We start from the raw sequence: 21,147 nt of genomic DNA, 5'->3' as shown, positions 1-21,147 counted from the left end.
AAAAAAAAAAGAAAAAAAAAAGAAAAACAGAAAAAGACCAAATGCAGGATTTGTAGGTAGAATTCCCTTTTATAGATTAAGGAAAAAAAAAAATTTTTTCAACAGCATGATCCTTCCACGAGTCTGAAATAACGTTGTTCGGAGAAATGAGCGCAGGTAGGGAAGAGCTATGCGGGTTTTAGGGCCGTGCCCGGAGCGGCAGCGGGGCAGCAGCGAGCGAAGAGCGGAGCAAGTGGGGCCGGGGGGCAGCGGGTCGGGGGGTCCCCCCGGGATGCGGTACCTGCGGAGGGGCCGCCGGGGCGCGGCTGCCGGCGCGGGCGGAGCGCGGAGCCCCGAGGGGCCGCGGGCAGCGCCAACGCCAGGCAGCAGCCGAGGATGCCGAGCGCTCGCCCCATGGTGCCGAGGATGCCGAGCGCTCGCCTCATGGTGCCGCCGCCGGCCCCGCGCCCGCGGCCCCGCTTTTAAAGCTGCCAGGACGGGCAGGGGGGACGGGACACCGAGGGGGCATCGGCCGCACCCGCCGCCTCGTCTGCAGGAAGGGCCGGCGGCTCTCGCTTCCCCGCCCTGGTGGGCGCTCAGCCGGGCGAACATTAAAGCTCAACGTTGTGTTCCTGCGGTTCAAACCTGGGAGCGGGGGGAGCTGAGGCACAAACCCACCCGTTCTTCCTCCACTGGAAGTGTCTGGTCCGGGCTAACTTTGCACTTCAGTCTCCAGGGCAGTATTTGCAAAGAACGAGAGAAAAAGCTCACGGCGTGATCACCGAGGCACAAGGAGCTGCCTCCCCTGTTGCCAAATCTTAACCATGGGCATTTTGTCTGGTTCCTGGCACTGGAAATCCTGCCAGTTCCTGTGGGAAGCTGCAGTGAGTTTTAACAGAAAGCACAGCTTAGGGCACGAATCCACTATGATCTCTAGCACAAGGCTTTAGAAGACACCTCTGCCAAAGCTGTATCGTGTTGTATTGCAGGACCATCTTCTCTCCCATCACCTCCTTAAGGGGAACAGGAAGCCCCGATTTAGAAGAGGAACCACCAACCCACCAGCTGTACAGTTTCAGGCAGGCACTGATGCACTTCAGCAAGTTCTGCACAGTTAGAAGAGGCCACCGCGGCATTCACAAAGGCTGCAAACTACATCAGGGAAGAGGGACCACCGCCCTTCATGCAGGGGAAGACCACAGGACAGGGCTCCAGGGGAGTACAATGGCTTTCCTCTCCCACAGGGGGCTGCAGTTTTTTCAGCAACAGCACATACACAGACACACACATCAGACGAATTTCAGGCAGTGCCTCCTGCTGCCAAACACTGCTCACACACCCACTTGGGAAGTCACAATATCCAGGAGCTCTCTGCCCACATCCAAGTTCCTCTGGTGCCCACTCGTGGTCTGACAGACACACTCACTCAGGGCAGATGGATCCAGAGCAGAGCATGTTCTGGCATCAGTATTTGAGTAGCACCTAACAGTTTCAGCTGTTTCTCAGGCGACTTGGTTTCATATGGTGTTTCAGCTCGCCCCTCTCCCCCCTCCCTTTCCAAAGTCCCATTTAAGCAGTCTGGCAGCATCTGAAGATCCCCTGGGTTTGGAGTCTCTCTGAGAGTCCAGATCCAATGCAGTTCTTCATAACCTGGAAAACCAAGTACAGCTGCCGCCAGCCCTGGATGTACTCCAGGTACCCCCTCAGGGTAACTGGGAGGGCAGGGCACTGCCACAATAGTGGCACAGGATGGTCTTAGACCACTGCAGTTCAAGGTGCTCTCACAGGTGGCACCTAAGGGAAAACTAGGGAAACTATTGGCAATAGCACAGCCATGACAGAGCAATTTTAAACATGTACAGAGGTACACACCGAAAATACAATAGCCAACAACCTGTAGCAACTTGAATCCTTTTTATCCAGAATTTAATCCAAACTAGAAAGCTGTTATTTTCTTCAGAAATAAAATCACTAAGTTATCTTTTACCTCCTTATCCCTCTTGCCACAAAAGAGGAAGAGTAGAAAGTTGTTTGTAGATGGTTTGGTTTTTATTCTTTTTTTAGGACATTTCTGAAGTTATGGTGTATCTCAACAATGCTGGATATTTTCCAGTGTAAATAATGATATAGTCCTACTGGGTGTCTGTCCTGCTCTTAACGCCTGAGCTCTCCAGACATCAGATTTCCCCGAGGGCTAGAAGTCTCCAGTACAATTCCCTTTTCCCAGCTCATATTTAAGTACCAATCAGGCAAGTAGAAGATGACAGAGTACTTCAACTGCAAAGGCTTTAGTACAGGCTTATGTGTTAGAGGGAATCCATGTTCTCCACCCACATGAGGACTTCTGCTGAAGAACAGATCAACCACTAAACCTGTAACTAAGTATGGGGACTATCTGCAGGATACTGAAGCACTTAAAGAAAAAACCACCACCAAAGAGATCAACCAAGGCTATGGTAAACATTTTGTAAAAGATTTATTTAAGTATCATTTATCACAAAGAGGAAAATACATAGAAGATTAGAAGCATGCAACCATCTTCCACATTTCTATTTATTTTTCTTGCATTCACAGCATGTTGTAATAGTACTCCTGTGCCATCTCACTTCTTCCTCAAAAATACTATGTTTCAAGACATAGGATAACCAACAAAAACACAATAAAAGGTAAGATAACATATGAGAAAAGTGCAAAGTAAAAAAAGTCACGTATATACCACATTCAAACCCCTCCCCTTCCAAAAAACTGATAAAGGCAAACTGTCATTTTGCTGTACGATCAGATTGTCTTTATGAACTACTTTACAAAAAATTAATATAAATTAAGGGCATGATCCTGCAGACACTTATAATTGTAGCTAACTTCAATCAGAGTGGCTCAGTTGGTATTATTAAAAGCCACAAGTTAGTCACATGCATAAGTTCTTGCAGTGTAACGCCCTAAGGCAATAAAATGTTTAAGAGCATTAAGGAGAACAAAAATTAAAGCAAACAAAATCACTCTCAGATGTGTTTTGCTTAGTAAGTTTATATCAAACATATTTTAAACAGAACAGTTTGCTCCTAAAAGCCCTGAATATTTCTATTACTTAAGCAGTTTTGCAAGATTAAAAGACAAAACCCCCAGGAAGCTGGTACAGATGTTAATTAACATAAAAATTGCTTCAGGCAGGTATGTAGGGAGGTGGAGGTTCCTTCTCAGGCATCTTCACTGCCATTTCATAGGTTGGCAGAACATACTAAGAAAAAGACATTTTGAAGTGATTAGTGCAGAAGGTTTGAAAATAAGAAAAAAACAGAACAAAAACACACATGCCCCATCAGCAACTTAATCCTCTGTTGCAGGCAGAAGTTTTTAAGAACTTGCTGCTGTTTCTAGTAAGCAAATGAGGAAGTGAAAGAAGGTGCAGGAGCAGTTTAGTGCTCTGTTGAGCCTAACCCTGGGTCATTCATTTCACCCCACTACCTCCTGGCTTTGCAAAGCAGCAAGAAAGGTTTGGACTCGTGCAATTAAAGCTTCCCTCTACTAAAACCAAAACATTCTAGGACTTCTCTTAATTAACCCTCTTATTTTAGGCACCATCAGAATGCAACTGAGAAATAACCCACCAAAAAATTAGCTGCTTTACCGTTTTTAATCTTTCCAGTCTTTCTTTAGAAAGGTGCACAAGGCTCGGAAGCATACAGGGCTATAGTGATTTTCTACTTCAAAATTAAACAATGCTGATTCCTTTTATCTGAAACAGAGGTTTTACCTGTGGAGGAGCTTCAAAAGCAGGGTACACAGCGATCTCTGGCAAATTTCTGTTGCTGATGTATTTATAGCAGTTCCATACACAGTTAATTAGATATGCCTGAAAGAAGAGAGATTTCTCTTTTTAAAGACCTCATATGCATTGGCTGAGTCAGAAATTAGATGTTTGATTACATTCCTATGACAAAAAGGAACATAAATCAACTTAGGCAATACATATCTGAGGAATGGTTGCTATTTCACAGATCTGGCCACATACCTATTGCTCCCCATTTAGCTTTGCTGTCACGGTGACTCAGAGAGGATGAACCACTCAGGTTTTAGCGAAAGAATTCACAGATTCATTCAACTAATCTCTGTCAGCCTCGGCAGTGCTAATCAAATTAATCCCCAACTGGCTCATGCTTCTGTGGATCTCAGTCCAAACCTGCCAGTAGGAGGAGAGGCCAACAGTGCAATCCCACTCATCCCCGAGGTAGCACTATTTGTCCAACTAACTGCCAGTGTGAAGGAGAGGACTCAAATACACACCTGGGCTGGCAGCAAAGTGATGGCAGAGCAAAGCTGGTTGGACTGTGAGTCAACACTGACTGCTGTAGAAAGACATGCTACCACGATCTGATGAGGACTTGGGGTTTATATTAATTTGTGTAACATTAATGTTTCCCAATCTGGCAAGTTAGCACTTGGTCATACAAAAAGTATCGAATTTCCCAATCTATACCAAAATCTTATCTACTGTATTAGGCTTCTGCTCTCCCCAGTCAGACATTCCTATTGGAGAATATATAGATAATTAGTAGAATTATTTTTCATTACTTCATTTTTTCTTAAATGCAATCTGAATGCAATAAAAGAGTATTATCAGGGCAAATGTACATTATCAATTCATTTCTCTAATATGATTTGTCTGCACAAGAGTTTCTGTAATTCAAATTAATGCCTCTGTACTTAGATTCTCAAAAAGAAAATAACTGGTAATATCACCCTTCATTAGGAAGGGAGATGCAGCTCTGAATTAACTACGCATTTCCTCATTCTATCATCTTCCTTTCAAAACATGCATCCTGGTTTGTTAGGCACAGTGAGGGATTTTAAAAGTTTTGTTTAGAAAATTGTATGCTGTAACTCAATATTGTTTCACCACAAGTTTTATAACAAATATTAAAATTATCTTCACATAGGCAAAAAGATGTTATTTGAAGCCTTTATGCATTCTTACTTCCTCCTAAGGAAGGGCAGAGCTGCATAAACATGCCCCACTGCACACACACAAGCTAGCTGAAGACTCTAGTACACAAAATATTAGACTTAAGTCATACCATAACTGAACATCCCAACAATTCTGCTTAAAGAAGTTCTTATCTCAGCATTAAGAAGCCAGATGGGTTCTGTATTCAGCACTGAGAATTAATGCAGATTGACAGCATCTTAATATTTAGCAACTCTTGAAACAGACATATGCTTAAATTTTACCTTACCTTTAAAATGATAAATAAGGCAAAGAACACCAGAACAATAAACAAGAGACAGCTGGAGTCCAAGGAAAGAAGGTCATCTTTGTAAGGGAAATCCGGCTAGTCAAAAAAAAAAAGGGGGAAGGGAGAGAAAGGGAGAAGATAAGAATGAACACTGCAGTCAAATATGACAGAAAAACATCCAAACTTCACACCAAATGAAACCAACTCTTGTGTAAACTACTCCCCCAGAAACAAGAAGTTCTGTTTCTCACTAGTTTCTTCTCTATGCTCCACAAAGCACAGCATTTATCCTGCCTCTATCCTGCAAGAAGGGGTCACTACAGCACTGTCCGTGCCCATAGTCACATTATCAGTCCCATGCTAATAAAGATATCCACAAAACTTTCTTTTACACAGCTCCAGCACAGAATTTGTACTTATGGTCCTCTGCAACTCTTTAATAACTTAGTATTAATTACCTCATGGCAGTCCAACCTGTAACATACATGTGTGCAGAGCAAAAAGGTAAAAAGTTGTCCCCAAACTTCAGAAGAGCCAAACAGAGAGCTTCTTCAAACTTCAGACTTCACTTTCCCTGACTACAGTAACAAACACCAATCCAACTTTGTTTTTAAAATTACTTTTTTAAACATCTGCTTGATCAGATCTAAACACCAGCCAGAAAGAGTTTGTGCTTCCTGTTAACTGACAGTGCATTTTATCCACTGAGTCTTCTTGCAGTTAAGTTACAGGCAGTGTTAATGAGAACTCCATTCAGTTTCCTTAGAAAGTACTGTTGCAAAATAAGAGCCACATAGAGTGTAAAAAGAAAACCTCAATCTCAGATTCCATCCCATAATGCTGTAGGACCTTTCCTACACTTTTCCTCCCCTTCTTTACCAAATAAGGGCCAATACATTTTAATCTTCAGTAAATTTGACATATAGCCCCACTGCTTAAAGGGTTACAAACACCCTTTCAAGTCCTGTTGTAGCCAACACAGTTTAAACCAACAATTCCCATCACAATTCTTTCTTTATTCTCCCTGGCTTTCCTTTGGCAATGATACCTTTGGGCCTTCCATCTCTGATAAGCTCCTGTTCTCATAACCACCCATGGCTGCTGCAGGCTGAATTCCTCTTTCTTATGCACAGGAAGGGAACTGTAGCTCAGTCACTGATCCAATTAAACCAAACCTGAATTTCAAATGTAAAATATCGACTTGAGCTGAACACTTACCAACTGATCCAGGTAATCCTTGATTCTGGGCAAGTAGGTTAGAGAGCTGATGGCAACCAGACAACTGAGCACAAAGTCAAAGAGTTGGTAACAGAAAAATGGGATCAGCCAGCCTACACGATGCTAAGAAGAAATAGAAAAAAACAGCAGCCTGTAAGTTATTTAGTTAAAAATTCAAGTAGCAAGTTTAAAACCAGGACTATAAATATACTTACAGCAATGGCACCATACACCATCATTGCACTGATTGTGAACATGAGGAGGGAGATGGCAAACAAAACGCAGGCATTTTCTGCATTAAAAGAAAAACAACAAGCATCAGTAATTTCCTGGAGTTGTCTCAGTGCAGCTGACAGGTACCCCAGCTCTGTCCATTACTATGATCTGTTCTCAACTAGTTCATCTGTGCAAACTAGCAGCAGCAGAATACAGTAGCTCAGATCTCACCTAACAGAAAAAGATCTGGTTCAATAAAACCGAAAAGTATTTGGAAAAATCCCTCTGCCTTAATCAGAAGCCTGACTAAAGCTCAGACACACCAATTACAAACCTGACGTAGTTTGATAGTAATGCACCATAATAATGCTGATTTGCAATATGTGTCAGTGCTGAAAGTACGTGAGTAAATAACTTTACAAATGGAAAGAATCTTAAGTGAAGCTAACACAGTATCAACCTTTATACTTGAAAATGGCTTGGTTATGTAATTTGGTCATTGGCAGTGGGAGCAGCGCTGCTCCTTCAGTAACACTAAAGAAAACAGGAAATCACTGTGTGGAAGGTATCCCATTATTTACAAGAAAAGGCAGTTGAACAGAAGCCAATTTGTAGGAAAATCCAGGACACTCGTGGAAACTGCATGGTAAAGATTCTCCTTGTGCATCACAGTTACTGATGACAGAAGCACAGCTGCTTTCCACGAGTGAGATTATACTTTTCTCCTTTTTTAAACACAGAGAAAGAAACCAGCTTGAGAGTCTACAGATGTGGCAAATGAATGTTTTTTAGCAATATTGAAGCCAAACTTTTGTGGTTCTCATGCTTGGAAAAGAGATGATCTGAGAATACTTTCTAGTCTGAAATTGATTTGAAAAGACACTATAGAAGTACTTATGTATCTAATTCAGTACAAGATAATATACATACATAGACGGCATCAAGAAAGAGGCCCCCCCCCGTCTGAAATGCACTGTGTTGATCAGACCTAAGTCTCAGCAGTCACCAACAAGTGTGGTTTTCTTCCGAGAATTTATTACTCTCAATATTCACATGCACAATAAAACCTGTAATATTTCTTCATGCACACAAAACCCTCTAGCCCAGATGACAACATGGGAAATAAGAATCTCTAAGTTAAAAGCATGTGACAGATATTTTACACTACAGAGTGAAGAAAGAACCTTCAGCTTCAGATGCATCTTTCATTCATATAAGCTTAAGGCTACCAAGTACAGCAACATTCGTTACAGAACATAGGACATTTTACAGACATCTGCTGTAATTTTACTTAATATCTTGACTTTATGAGGCATTTGGTCCTTTCTCCCACTCTCATTTCATTACTAATAAATGTGAGTTATGGTCACAGGTCAGAACTCACAGATCCTCAACTCAGGTCATGAAGACAACACAAAATGCTCAAAACCCACATTTGTGCTGCACTATTTATCCTTTGCTCCACTGGATCTAACCCTCCCTAAATTTTCATATAATACAAGAGACTAAGACAAGGCACCTTAGAAGTGCAATTCTAAACATATTTCTGCACGTTTAAAAAGAAGAGAAGCAAAATATATGCACAAGTTTACAGATACGATAGTTAAAAAGCTCGGTCATTACAGACAAAAAGCTTGACGCCAATTACACTTGTACACATCATACACTCAATAACAGAGTGAAATGTAGGCTTAATTCTTCTCATGATGCTTTCTGTTTCATTTCTTCTGCAGGTCAAACTTAAAGAAATACTTTGGTTTTACTCAAATACTTGGTGTCCCAATTCTTCCACTTTTCTTAGAAAGACAGCATGGTTTTCCTCTTAGTAAAGTCATACAGAATAGCTCTAAGCTCTTTCCTTAAATCTACAAAGATCAAGAAAAATTCTCAAAGAAAGTCTTTAAAACTGTTTTCTGCTGTTTTACTGAGACAGCAAAGATAGTAAATGTTCATGAAGAAAGCAAGTTAGATATGTTCCACACATACTTCAAGAGTCAAAGCATTATAGGGCCAAGAAATCTTCAGAAATCTTATCATCTGAGAGGCTTAGGCATAATATGAAGTAAAAATAATATTCCATTAAGTTCTTTTTATTCTTGTAGAACTCAATCCCAGAATAATTTAGGAGAAGTTCAGAAAACAAGACAATCACATTTAAAAGCTCTATGCATATATTATACACTAGTGTAAGGCAAATCCACCACAACACTGCTTTATTTTCTAATCAGCCAGTTGAGTTATGGACCTACCAGCCATTCTCTCGGAAGCATAGTAATTCCCGATGACTTCATACTGGATATCAACTGTTGGCACTATATTTGGATGAGTCACTTCTACTGTCAACAAGATGCCCATCAGCAAGTTCACCACCTGAGAGAGATCACAGTTACCTCAAGGTTATTTGCATTGCAAATACTAGGATCATCTTAATGACACACCAATAATCCCTTATTTCAGTTAGAAACACACTCTTTGCTTTGCCTGTATGTGGAAGAAAAAAAGAGAGCCCAACTTACAATTAAATTTCAAGCTGATTTAGTTAAATCTCTACCAAAACAACCAGAAGAGCACCAGACACTTGCTAGGTTTAAAGAATCACAACAGAATAACTTTACAAATTAAGGGGATGGATAACGTTTGTAGGGATTCAAATGACATAATTAATAATATTATTATAATAATAATTAAAAGAGGCCAGGACACAACAGCAGACACAACAAGACACATTTGGAAAGTTTCCGCTTTCTGTCACAAATTGAGTTAATTTAACCCACTAGTAGTAAGTTTCTGCCATGTTACAGCCTTTATAGAAGCTGGGGAGAACCATCTCCCTCCCCTTCCTAGAGAATTTATTAAAACCTCATTAGTCCTTATCAGAAAGGCTACACGAAGGAGAAAGGTTACTACAGGAGAAGTAAGAAAAACCACACAAAGATTGAACTCCAAAATGTGTAAGCATTCAGCACAGGCTGTGTGCTCACCAGTCCTTCTCCTCCCTCATACTGCCACTGAAGACTACTTCTGTTACCCAATTTTGGTACATACCAGAAATGTCTTCAGTAAGAGCTCAAAGAACCAAAAGTAGCTTAAGTCTCTGTAAAATTGCCTTCAGAGCATTTATAACCTATTCAAGACTTACAGGGGCATAGTTTCTGTTACTGATATCTGGAGAGACATGCCAAAGGTTGCGTAACAAAAAAAGCCATGATGGTATTTTTGAGCTGCAGACATTTTCCAATCAGTATTCAGTACAGTCACCACCACCAGCAGGATCTTTTACAATTAGCCTCAAAAGAAAAAAAACCAAACTGGTTTACAGTTTCTCACAACTTAAGAATATTTGCCAGGGATTTCTTCTTTTACTGGCCTGGTTCCAGGAGGAACAGTGGCAAGTCTATGTACAATTATTGAAGCTTTCAGTAAGGAAAAAAGCTGTTAAACATTTCCCCCCAAGGTTTAGAGATATCGTGGTGATAAGCTTGCTTGCACTTTCTGCTAAAAACAACTTTCATGATATCAAAGCTAGTCACTTGGTAGAAATGCAACTTCATCATACATTACACAAACTTATTAGAATTTCCAGCTACTTTGAGTCACTTGTATACTCCATTTTATGCCTTGGAACATAAAATACAGCAGCTAGTACAGCTGGTAGTGAAGAAATAGGTTCAACCACCACTATCTTTAGCCTGGAAACAAGCATATTTTCCCCCTCGCAGGACACTGCAGGGTAAACTGTCAAGTTGCTCATCTGTCACTTGTCTACATATTTTATTTTGCTTCACCACTGGTCACATGTACAGAACACTATAATCTCTCACCTGTTTAGTCCTTCTGTATTCTGGCTTTCTGCTCTCAGTGCATTTTCAACCCTTCCATTTCCTCCTCTCTCTGTGAGAGAACTGAGGGTATCAAACTATATGTTGGAAAATACCTTCCTGCTCTAACTTGTTTTAAAAAGCCAGTGTCAAGGGGCAGTTGAAATGTTGATCTCTACTTTACAAAACACAAAAGGACATGTTCAATTATAGCTAAATTATTTACTGTTTACACACAGTCATAAATTTAACTGCCATGATAGGCTATCTGCCTCAAGAAAAAGAGCAAGCAGGACTTCAGTTACTATAGAAGTACTGAAGAACTCAAATGCCTTGCAATTTTGAGACCATAATTCCACATCTGTCACTTTTTTTCATCCTACCCACAGTCCAAATTTAGCATACAGAAGTTTTCAGTAATTTCACTAGTTCCTGAGAACAGTTCAAAGTATTAAAGATTAATTTTCTCAACCTGAAATGATGTGAAAGGAAATCAGAAAATAGTCATTCAAAATACAATCTATTAGAATCAACGAGACAGAATAAAAATAGTAACTTAAAAACAAACAACCCAAACCTCTGCCACTTAACACCCCAGGGTTTCCAGTACTCCATTGTTGCTGTTTATGAATCTGTCACAGCACTGAGCAATTCATCACATTCGATATATGGATTTCAATTAACAGCTACAGAGCCAGAGCCTGTATTTTAACTGCTTCCATCCTTTCACAGAAGCTTCATAATAGCAAGACCACAAGGCTTGTTTCAACTTAACAATCAACATAACAGGCAGCAAGAGTACAGTCTGGACTGCAAAGCATCGCTAGAGCTTGTAAGTATATACCCACTGCACATCAAATGTATGTTCACAAATGTCTACATGGAGAAGTCGGAAAAAATATAAAACTTGTGTACGCATCAGTTTAAGATGAGGATTGAAACCACCACCACCTCTGCCTCAAAAAATCCCACTAACCTTGACAAGACAGCACTCAATGAACAGTGCAATGTTCTGAGATAACACCTCAAATCCCAGCAGGCCCCATCCTCATCCTTTTTGCTGGGAAATCAAAAATAATAATAAAAAAATTTGCAAAATGCATGTTCAAACTCTTACTCAAAAGGTGGTTCAATTAATACGAAAACCCCTTTAATGTAGTTTTGTAATATTTTACATTTTATATTTGGGATGGCTGAGTTTAACACAGTTTGGTGTAGCCTGTATCAAAATTTAAAAATCAAAAAGCTGGTAATCATGTAGAAAGTCAGCATTTATTACACAATGGTAACAGAAATATTAGCTCCCCATATGATTAGAACTCAAAAGACAGTGAGGCTATTAAAGAGCATTAACTTTTTAATTAGCAAGTTTCACCTCCACAGGGTACACTTAATGCCTTATCATGTAAGTGCTTCTCTCAGGAGGCCTGAACATGAAGTCTAGGTTTCCCCAAGCACTCAGACTGACTTGGACAAAAACAAAAACTCCTACTTATAATTTGCTTATTTCCTTTTATGAGGCAAAAGAGGCAAATTGCCTTGCACTACTATACTTCATTGTCCCTTCACTTTTCCAATATTTTTCCCTAAACTTGCTTCCAAATTAAAAAAAAAAAAAAAACAACATGGAGTTTCTGATTTGTTTTGGTTTATTATATTGAAATAATAAAAACTGAAAAATAATTATTTTAAATACGGTACTTCAGATCCTCTAGCACTGTCAGTATTAGATTGGGACCAGTTATATTCTCTATTTCTGCAAGTCTTGTTTAGTGAATAAACGACTCCAGAGATTCCCCCCTCAGCCTCCTGCTGACCAGCAGCAGTTGCATCACTGCCTCCATCGCTGAAGTTTGCTGCCAGAACGCACCAGCCCCTCCCTCCAAAACAATGCTATTGCTTTTAGACTGTTTATTGAACTCTGATCCCATTTTTGCCAGTGCAGTGTTCGTGCTTCCGGTTTCTGGGAAGCACTGTGCCTAATATGAAAGTTTACAGGAAGAAACAAACTTCAAAGCCACACGTTTGCAATTACGGAGTGAGGAACAGGACGTTTCTTTCTCCTTCCTACACAGAACAGCAGTGGGTGTTGCGGAGCAAACCAAGCTCTATCAGTCCTGGATCTCAAGTACGACTCCACTGGAAGTGTCCTTAGCTTATCTCTTTGCAACTGCAGCGTTATTTACTGATCACAAACAGCAGCAGCCCTTAGACTGAGGCGTGCTTAAGACACTGATCACACAGCACCAACAGCAGACATTTTAGAAGATAATATCCTTGTTTTCTCTGGACTTGCAGAAGCACTCAACAAGAACAGTGATACAACTGTTTTAGCGAGATGAAAACTTAATTAGATGCAAGACTTAAGAGTATGCAAATAAGCAAGGAATATGAAATGCCTAAAGAAATGGTTACATAAGATAACATGCATGTATTAAGTAGACAAACTCTTATCTTACTAAAACATCTGGAGTAGATTGTTACGAGACTCCATTTTATGTTTGGTATCAAATTCCCTCAGTACTGCACTGCACGGGAACCCAATCTATCCAGTAAAGAGCAAGATTTTCAGTAATACAAACCTATTCTTCAACTAAACATTCTCCCCCAGCAAAAAGCTACCTCCTTCAAAACAACCCCAATAAAATACAAAAAATACAAACAAAAAACCACCAAACTCACAAACCAAAAAACACTACCCTACAAAGAAAGTTATTGTGACTTGTCCCACTGTAACTTACAAGCAGAGATTATTAAGTTGATTTAGAAATACTTCTCATGAGAAACTGAAAGACTAAGTTAGTGCTATATTTAAATGGTGCATTAATTAAATTTCTAAACAACCTGACATACTCTTGACCATTTAATTTTTTTTAAAGTTTGTGAGCAGACAGATAAGTCTAATTTTCACTGTCCAAACTGTACTTTGCCTTCAAAAAGGTATAAATTATCGTTGAATTCCGATTTAGAGCATTAGGCAAGACCACATAAGACTTCATTGAAAGACCTTATTTCAGCTCAAACAGCCAACAGCTGTCCGACTTAGAAGTCCTCACCTCTTCCCAGGTCACAGCTGGGAAGAAATGGATAAAAATTTTCAATGCACAGTTTAACAAAGCGTTTAATACATTTTATATAAACTTCTTTTTTTTTATAGAACAACACAGCTCTGAAGCACTTCGTGTGCCCCCCACTACCCTGAACTCAACTCTGTTTTTCCCTCCAGCAGACTGACTCGTTGCACAGATCAAAGCCCCATCCGTCCCTGGAGCAGCAGCCTCATGGGCGCCCGGCGCACTTTTCACCGTCCCCAGCACGCATTCAAAAAGAACAAAGAGGAGCTGCAGCCAGGCAACAAGGCGAAACATAAGCATAGTAAGAGAGAGGTAGCAGCTGGAAGTACTACCAGGTCTGTGGCCACGGAAACACATCCCTGTCCTCCGCCCCCAGCAAGTTCCTGGGTTTACGGACACTCCCGCGAACAGGAAACGAAGTGGAGAAGGCAGCGAAGTGCTTCTGTTCTGTAACAAGGATCACTGTCTCCCTACTGTTAACGATTTGTGCTTCTCCTTGAGGTACCAGAAGCACATTCTTGAATTCCATCCATTAGCACGGGGCAAAACTTCCGGGGGTTTTGCAGGTTTCCAAAACAAGTCCGATTCTCAATATTACAATGGACATTTATTTTTCTATTTTAAATGACCTAATAACAGAACCTAATCAGCACCATGACATTTTTTCCCAATTTCTTCTTGAAAATGAAAGAAATATCCTTTTCCTAGAGTTTTGTTACATTTCCAACCCCCTACCTTGCTTTTTCTTCCAGTCCTCTCTCCGGCCACTTTATTGTTTGACTTTACATTTTTTTGCCAATCAAAGGACCAAAATGCATAAAAATAAAGGATCTCCCCATACTCGCTGAAGATAAACCATGAACTCTCCAAACTCAAATCCCCATGCCTGTAAAAGCAGTTTCTGTGCATGGCTCTTTCACATCAACCCGTTAAAATTCAGCATTCTCTATTTTTTTTACAGTCTGGGGAAGGGTAAAGGAAAATACAGGCTTTGGCTACAGCTTCAGAAAACAGAAAAGTTATGATTCAACTTTTGTAAACTATCCTCTCATTTTTACTGCCCGCGAGGGTAAGGGGAAGGAAAGATGAAGAAATCAGTTCAATAAAGGGGAACTCAGGTTGGTAACTCAGTTCCGTTTTAGAGAACTAAGGGAAGTTAGAGCTCCAGGCCTTTAACTTGCTGGTACTGTTTTCACGCTTCTATTTCACCCTAGTTCAGAACTATCTCTAATATTTCATCTTCATCATCACCGCTCTCTCTTGGAAAGAAAGAACTCACCAGGCAGAAAGCAAAGAAGTGTTTTGGGAGCCAAATTTGTTTCCATCGCTTCTCAGCCCCTGTGCTGAGAACACCAGAGCATGGAAAAATAGGGAACTTCCCCTGTTAGAAAGCTCTTCGACAAGCAAAAGAAATGCTCATTTTGGAGACAATGACCTTCCTCTCCGAGCTTACCCACCACAGCTAATCCTCCTATAACACACCCCAAATTCCAGTCTCCCCCAGCTCTCCCAGCTCTCCTCCCTTACCAAGGACACGCTCAGTGCTGTTTATAAGTCTCAATCCCTCCAACACAAGAATGGCAATATTAACACAACCCCTCCGAGACCCAGATTACAACGCTCTGAACTTTCCCTTCCCTTTCTTTTTCCAAGTACAACAAGGGAGGCAGCCGAGGGACAACCGGGCTTGGTAAGGGAAGGAAGAGGGACTCGAGCCCCGCCGGGTGACCCCAGGAAACCCCCTCGTCCAGCTTCCCCTCGGGAAGGGAACAATTCTCTGGGGGACGAGGGAGCCAGAGCTCCGCAGCCCCTCAGGAAAGTAAACAACTCCCGGGGTGAAGGGAGCGGGAGCCCCTCGAAAAAGGGAGCAACTCCCGGGATGAGGGGAGCGAGAACACCCCGGCCCCTCAAGGCGGCCACGCGCGCGCTGAACCCACCACCACCACCACCACCTCCCTCGCGCACGCGCGCTGCGCGCGGCCCCCCCCGCCGCCGCCACCCCCTCGCCCGCCGGCCGCCCCGGACACTCACCATGTACCAGGTGCCCAGAATGATGGTCCCGGTGCGCACATGGCAGCAGCCGCAGCAGCGGGTGCTGTAGAAACGGTCCCGGCTACGCTTGAACGTCATGGCGGCTGCACAGACCTCCGTCCGCCGGACCCACCACCCGCCCTCTCCAGGCAATTCCCGAGGCCTGGGGCCGTAAAACCCCCGCGCGCGCGTCACCGCGCGTGCTAGCCAATCAGGAGCCGAGAGAGGGTCGCGGGGCGGGTCCGCGTTGCCGCGGCAACGGGTGACTGGCGACACCGCGGACCAATCGCACTGGCCTCCGGAGTGCCGCCCGCGCTCACCTGCGGGGGCGGGGCTGCGTCCGCCATTTTGGGTCTCGCCCGCCCATCCCACAGCCCCTCGGGCGGTGCCGCTCCCTGCGGCGCATCCGGCGGGAAGACGGTCTGTCATGCTCGCCCGGTGCACGAGGAGCAGCTCTGCGTGCTCCACCCCTGCTTCGCCGGTGTGGGGTGACCGGGCCGAGGAGCTGGGGCTTGGCCGCCGTGCAGGCAGCGAAACCATAGGGGTGAAACTGTTGTCCAGCGACAGCGCGGGTTCCCTCTGTTCTCGGTGCTGGTGAGGGGCACCTCGAGTACTGTGTCCACTTTGGGGCCCCTCACTACAGGAAAGACATTGAGGTGCTGGAGAGGGTCCAGAGAAGGGCAGTGAAGCTGGGGAAAGGTCTAGAGAGTAAGTCCTACAAGGAGTGGCTGAGGGAGCTGGGGGTGTTTAGTCTGGAGAAGAGAAAGCTCGGGGGTGACCTTATTGATCTCTACAACTACCTGAAAGGAAGTTTTAGCCAGGTGGAGGTCGGTCTCTTCTCCCAGGCAACAAGTGATAGAGAGGATGAGAGGACGTGGCCTCAGACTGTGCCAGGGGAGGTTTAGACTGGACATCAGGAGCAACTTCCTCACAGAAAGAGTCATTAGATATTGGAATGGGCTGCCCAGGGAGGTGGTGGAGTCACCATCCCTTGGAGGTGTTTAAGGAAAGATTGGTGCTTAGTGCTGTGGTCTAGTTGACATGGGTTGGACTCGATGATCTTTTCCAACCGAATTGATTCTGTGATTATGGGACAACCTTTAATTCCAAAATAAAAACCAGGAGTAATGTCTCCTGGTGCTGGTTTGGGCCAGGACAGGCTTAATTTTTTGCAGTAGCCTGGAGGGGGCATGGTCAGGATATGGAGGTTATTCTGTACCTCCTTACAGGTTATTCTGTACCACCTCGTGGCATTCCTGGGGGCGGGGAAAAGGGACTCTCCCTTTCAGGAAAAGGGGCTCGTTGCAAGGGAAAGGCAATCTCACTTTCATGAAATGAGAAATTTTTTTTTCTTATGAATAGTTTCTTTTCATATACTCTCTGTCTTTACTATTGTTGCTATTCCTGTTAGTTTTCTTATCTTGTTGCTGTTTCCTGTAAATCTCAATCCATGATCTTTGCATTTTGTACCTCTGATTCTCAATTCCATCCCACCAAAGCAGGAAGGGGAAGAGAGAGAAAGAGCACAGAGTGCAGTTTTTCGAGAGCCTTGGTGGGGGCACTGAACTGGGGAGTACCATTCCTAAACTACAACACCTGAGGAGAGCCTGAAGCTTTGAGGTACTGCTGACATCCCCCAGCTTTCACTGAAATTCAGCCAGTGCTGTAGATTTGCTATTCTTTTGTGTTAATTCCTTGGATTAAGTAATAAGATTATACTAAGAGCATAGGTCATAACAGGGAAAATAGAAGAGGTGAAATTCAGTCCACAAAGGTGCTTTACTTTGTTGGTTAGTCCAAGGCCCTGTTGATGAGTGGGTAATGGGAATGGGAATGTAGTCCCACTGAAACCTGCAGTTGCTGTGCATGTTAATGCACATGTTAATTAGAAATAACATGTATAAATCCAAGTGCTGCCTTTGTATGTGTACCACACATACAAAGTGGTGTCCCCACCACTTAGACACGCAGTCTCTTGTTCCCACATGGAGAAGGACCTATAAACTTCCTCTGACCCAAGGGTTTCTGCAGACCTGAGCTGTTGATACAGAAACGCACTGTTTATTTTACTCCTTTATGTGAAACTGCAAGTATGTTCTTCTTGGCAGTGTACAATCAGTTTGAGACACTCACAAAACCGTAAATATTTGCCGTGCATATATACACCAAGATGTATGTCAGTATTAATACTGAGCTTTTTCACCCTGAACAATGAGAAGGTAATGATAGTGACTGTGCTTGTCCTTTTGATATATTCCAGATCCTACAATTAACACATTTTAATGTTTTAGCTGCTTAGCCTATTTTTAAACATGAGCTGTTGCTGAGTTGTTTGAAATTATTTACTTAAAGGCTTTAAAACTGACCTTTTTATTTTAAATCCCCAGTGTTCCGTAATTGGTGTTTTTCTTCCTTAGGGCATATTTCATGTTTGAATAAACATGTTGTAAGTGCTGCTAAGACTGCTGTAATGATCCTATTATGAACTATTGTTTGTTTCTCTAGTACTCCTAATGTTCTCAGCCCTGTGCACAGATGCCTTAATTATCAACACTCTGATTTAATGTAGCGAAAAGGGACTAATTTTAATCAATATACATGCATCCATGTAAATAAATAGAGAAAGAATGTGCATTTTATTGTAATTAGTCATTTAAAAAATCGGTTTCCTCACAGATGGCACATTGGGAAGCCTAAGCCAACTGTTCTGCTGCATGCATGCCTGAATTGATTACATTGTTCTGTGGAGCTCAGAGACTCTCCCTCCTGTTGGTCTGTCCCTGTGTGAAACAGGAATTCACAGTACTAGAATGAGTCAGAAGTGAAAGCCAGAGCCGCTCCCCCGAGCTTGGACATCAATTTGGAAACACCTAGATCCCACTCTCAGTCCAAATGGTTTGTGAGGGCAAGTGTTCCAGCTAAGATCTTGCAGTTGGACACTTTGCCTTTGCTTGGATCACTGGCAGCTCTCATGTCAGGCTCAGATCTTCAGGGCTATTTTCATGAGATGAAAGAAATCTTAATTAAGTGTTCATATCTTTGTCAGCCAGACTCAGAATAAAAATTGATGCGATTCCCTTGAGCTTCGCTGCTTGTTATACCCTGCAGACAACAAAGATACTGGGAAGAATAATGTGAATCTCATTTAACATCACAAAGAAGCTTTCCACAGCAGGATAGACTGATGTGAAACTATTGAATGGGCATAGAAAAAACTCTCTACTTTCTCTTCCCTTAAAAAAAAAAAAAAAAGGAAAAGGAAAAAAAAAAGATAAAAAGAGTATTTTGAGAATGATTGCATTGTTTCCTGTACTTGGGGAAAGAGAGAATAGGTTAATGATTTTAGTCCTGCCCTCTGTGAAAGATTCCAGTTCTTCTATGCCACAAGCAGCCCAGATGACCTCAGGCAAGACACTTCCTTCTAGCTGATCCTTAATTCTCTCCTTTTTGCTAGTTCAAAGAGGATTTGTGAGGCTAAATATATAAAAACTGAAAGGCTCATCTTACAGCCATGACAGCCAGAGCAAAATCTTGGAGACAGAGCGTACTGGTGATAAAACTTTTCCTCAAACAAATAGCAAAAAGACCTTGGCATGCAGGACCAAATTCCCTCAACAGTAAGAACAGGAAGCAGATCTGCAAGTCCAAAGCAGCTGCAAAAGAATGATTGGGATTCCTTTACTAGCATGGTACTTAACTCCTTCCTCTCAGCAGGTAGGGAAGGTATGATATCACAGTGTTCCTCATTAGCCAAACTAGTTAGGGCTTTCAAAACCCATGTCTAGACAGGAGATTTGCACTTCTGTCTTGAGAGGGCCTAGCAATGTTTTACCAAATACAAATTAGTTTTGAATAATCATATCTGAATAAGGTGACAGCAGAATAGCTAGGATCAGGTAAATGAGAGACCAGGCTGCATTCTCCTTCAACTTCTAAGTTCAACACTCACAAGATGTCAAAACCATGGAGCACTAAGGCTGTTTTCTCCTGATTTTTGTAATAGCACAGTCTTTCCCTTTTCTGCCGTTCTTCAGTCTGTCCTTGGCTAGGAGATGTTGGTTTAATGCTGTCACCGTTACTTCTCTGCACGCACTGTACTATTGCCAGGATGGAAATATTTTGAAGGATGAGATACGGTTCTGCTTCAGCATTTGCTCTGTTGTGTGAAGGGAAACCTGCAGATCCTGAGCTGATGACCATATGTAACCTCCTCAGGCAGAGTTCATATCAGTTTATAATGAAAATATTGTCACTATTGGGGTTGGGAGACTGAGGCGCGGTGAGATGAACTGATTTGACCAACGCTACAGAGGTTAATCAGAGTTGTAGGAACATCAAGCAAGTCCCTTGTGCACTGGGTTCTTTACTGGGGAATAAAAGGTGCAGTGCAGGACATGTTGGAGCTCCTCCTTCCCCAGTGGAAGTCACTTAACTATAAGGGCAGTAACAAGTTACTCCTATATTTTTTTCCTATAACTGTATGCGTCTGCTACTCTGCATTCTAAAAGTAAAAAAGAAAAAAAATGAGGAAAGGTAGTTTCTCAAACTCGGTTATTTTCCACACTGAACAACCATTTTTAAATTAAAAAAGCAAAGATTTTCAACATCACAGAGCAGGTAATATCTTTACATAGATACTGCAATATGTAACACCGTATCCCTTCAGCAGAATTTAGAAAAATCCATAGAACTGTTGCAGAAGGTGTGAAAAATATGCAGGCTAAGATCATGGAATGACTTTTTGCTTCCTTAAAAGATATAAGAATGTACTAAAGTAAAAGCAAAGCATTAGCATATCAATGAGGGGAAAAATCCCTCAAATAAATTACTCAGGGGGAAACTTTGCTCTTGATGACTCACACAGTGAAATCCTAGATATCCTGAAGTCAGCATTAACAAATTTTACCAGCCTTTTTCTCCAAGATGGATTCTGCTGGAAGAAAACAATGTAATTTGGAGAGTCAGTGGTTTCTTTTAAAAGAGGTAAGAAAGTAATAAGAATGTGTCACAATGACTTTTGTGGTTATTGAATTTTACTCGTTTACTGAATTAATCAACATCACTTTGGGTTTCCTAATGTAGTGTTCCAAGCTTCTATACTATTTGTTCTAGTTGGTTGCTGTTAACAATATGAATTATCTTTTACCAGCAAGAGTCAGTTTAACTCAGTTCCAAACCTTTTAAACTAAAGGTTAGAAAATCAGCTAAAATATGACAGCATGATGTAAAATTTCTCTAAGCACAAGGCTGTGTTTCTGGGTGACTTTCTCTGTGCTCAGGTTTTCTGAATCTCAAACACTGAATAAAAATTCTCATCTTCATTTAGAGAATCAAAATCTGATAAACTAAAAGAGCTGTGGTTCATTTATAGCAGCCTCCACACAGCTGAGGAGCTATGAAAATGTCTAAAAATAACGCGATCTAAAATGGTACTTGCAATTTCAGATATCTCAGTGCTTTCACATGAACAAACAGTGAGCGCTGGAAAGGGGAAATGTCCTGTACTCACCAACAGCCTCCCCCTTCCAGCCCTCAGCCCGGCCCTGCCCTTCCATGAATCTTGGCAGGGTGAATAGG

At 42.0% G+C, this 21,147-nt stretch overlaps 2 protein-coding genes and 1 long non-coding RNA gene across 5 annotated transcripts in view; 1 reads left to right on the top strand and 2 right to left on the bottom strand.

Moving 5' to 3' along the window:
* The window catches only part of MATN3 (matrilin 3), a 15,145-nt gene extending 14,720 nt beyond the window's left edge, over positions 1-425 (bottom strand). Inside the window, exon 1 of the mRNA XM_017824795.1 lies at positions 281-425. Within this exon, the coding sequence (XP_017680284.1) occupies positions 281-425 (145 nt within the window). The remainder of the gene's footprint in view (positions 1-280) is intronic.
* Positions 426-2,436: 2,011 nt separating this feature from the next.
* On the bottom strand, positions 2,437-15,748 carry LAPTM4A (lysosomal protein transmembrane 4 alpha). Of its 2 annotated transcripts, none has more exons than XM_017824801.1 (7): positions 15,571-15,748; positions 8,897-9,017; positions 6,647-6,723; positions 6,432-6,554; positions 5,214-5,309; positions 3,734-3,832; positions 2,437-3,217 (listed from the first exon to the last, which is right to left on the bottom strand). In XM_017824801.1, the coding sequence occupies exons 1-7, from the start codon at positions 15,667-15,669 to the stop codon at positions 3,143-3,145; spliced, it is 690 nt and encodes a 229-aa protein (XP_017680290.1). In that variant the 5' UTR covers positions 15,670-15,748; the 3' UTR covers positions 2,437-3,142. The 2 variants fall into 2 exon arrangements, with proteins under 2 accessions (XP_017680290.1, XP_017680291.1); XM_017824802.1 differs by having other exon boundaries at positions 2,443-2,601; positions 15,571-15,747.
* Positions 15,749-15,821: 73 nt separating this feature from the next.
* On the top strand, positions 15,822-18,652 carry LOC108502179. 2 transcript variants are annotated; one of them, XR_001876358.1, is made up of 3 exons: positions 15,822-16,278; positions 17,073-17,190; positions 18,247-18,652. It is a non-coding gene; the product is annotated as an uncharacterized LOC108502179 (long non-coding RNA). The 2 variants fall into 2 exon arrangements; XR_001876357.1 differs by having other exon boundaries at positions 15,823-16,278; positions 17,070-17,190.
* Positions 18,653-21,147: the final 2,495 nt, after the last annotated feature.

The sequence above is a fragment of the Lepidothrix coronata genome, unplaced genomic scaffold, assembly GCF_001604755.1.
Source record: "Lepidothrix coronata isolate B3197 unplaced genomic scaffold, Lepidothrix_coronata-1.0 Scaffold113, whole genome shotgun sequence".
In the NCBI taxonomy this organism is placed as follows: Eukaryota; Metazoa; Chordata; class Aves; order Passeriformes; family Pipridae; genus Lepidothrix; species Lepidothrix coronata.
The sequence above is the reverse complement of the archived record's forward strand: the minus strand, read 5'-3'. Positions and strand labels throughout refer to the sequence as shown.

What these genes read in the sequence shown, in the direction of transcription:
- LAPTM4A (XM_017824801.1), bottom strand. Translation starts at nt 15,669, where the DNA reads ATGACGTTCAAGCGTAGCCGGGACCGTTTCTACAGCACCCGCTGCTGC. An exon ending in TTCTGGGCACCTGGTACATG is followed by an intron (nt 9,018 to 15,570) that starts GTGAGTGTCCGG and finishes GATCTCTCTCAG; the next exon opens with GTGGTGAACTTGCTGATGGG. An exon ending in TGCTTCCGAGAGAATGGCTG is followed by an intron (nt 6,724 to 8,896) that starts GTAGGTCCATAA and finishes CTTTTAATGCAG; the next exon opens with AAAATGCCTGCGTTTTGTTT.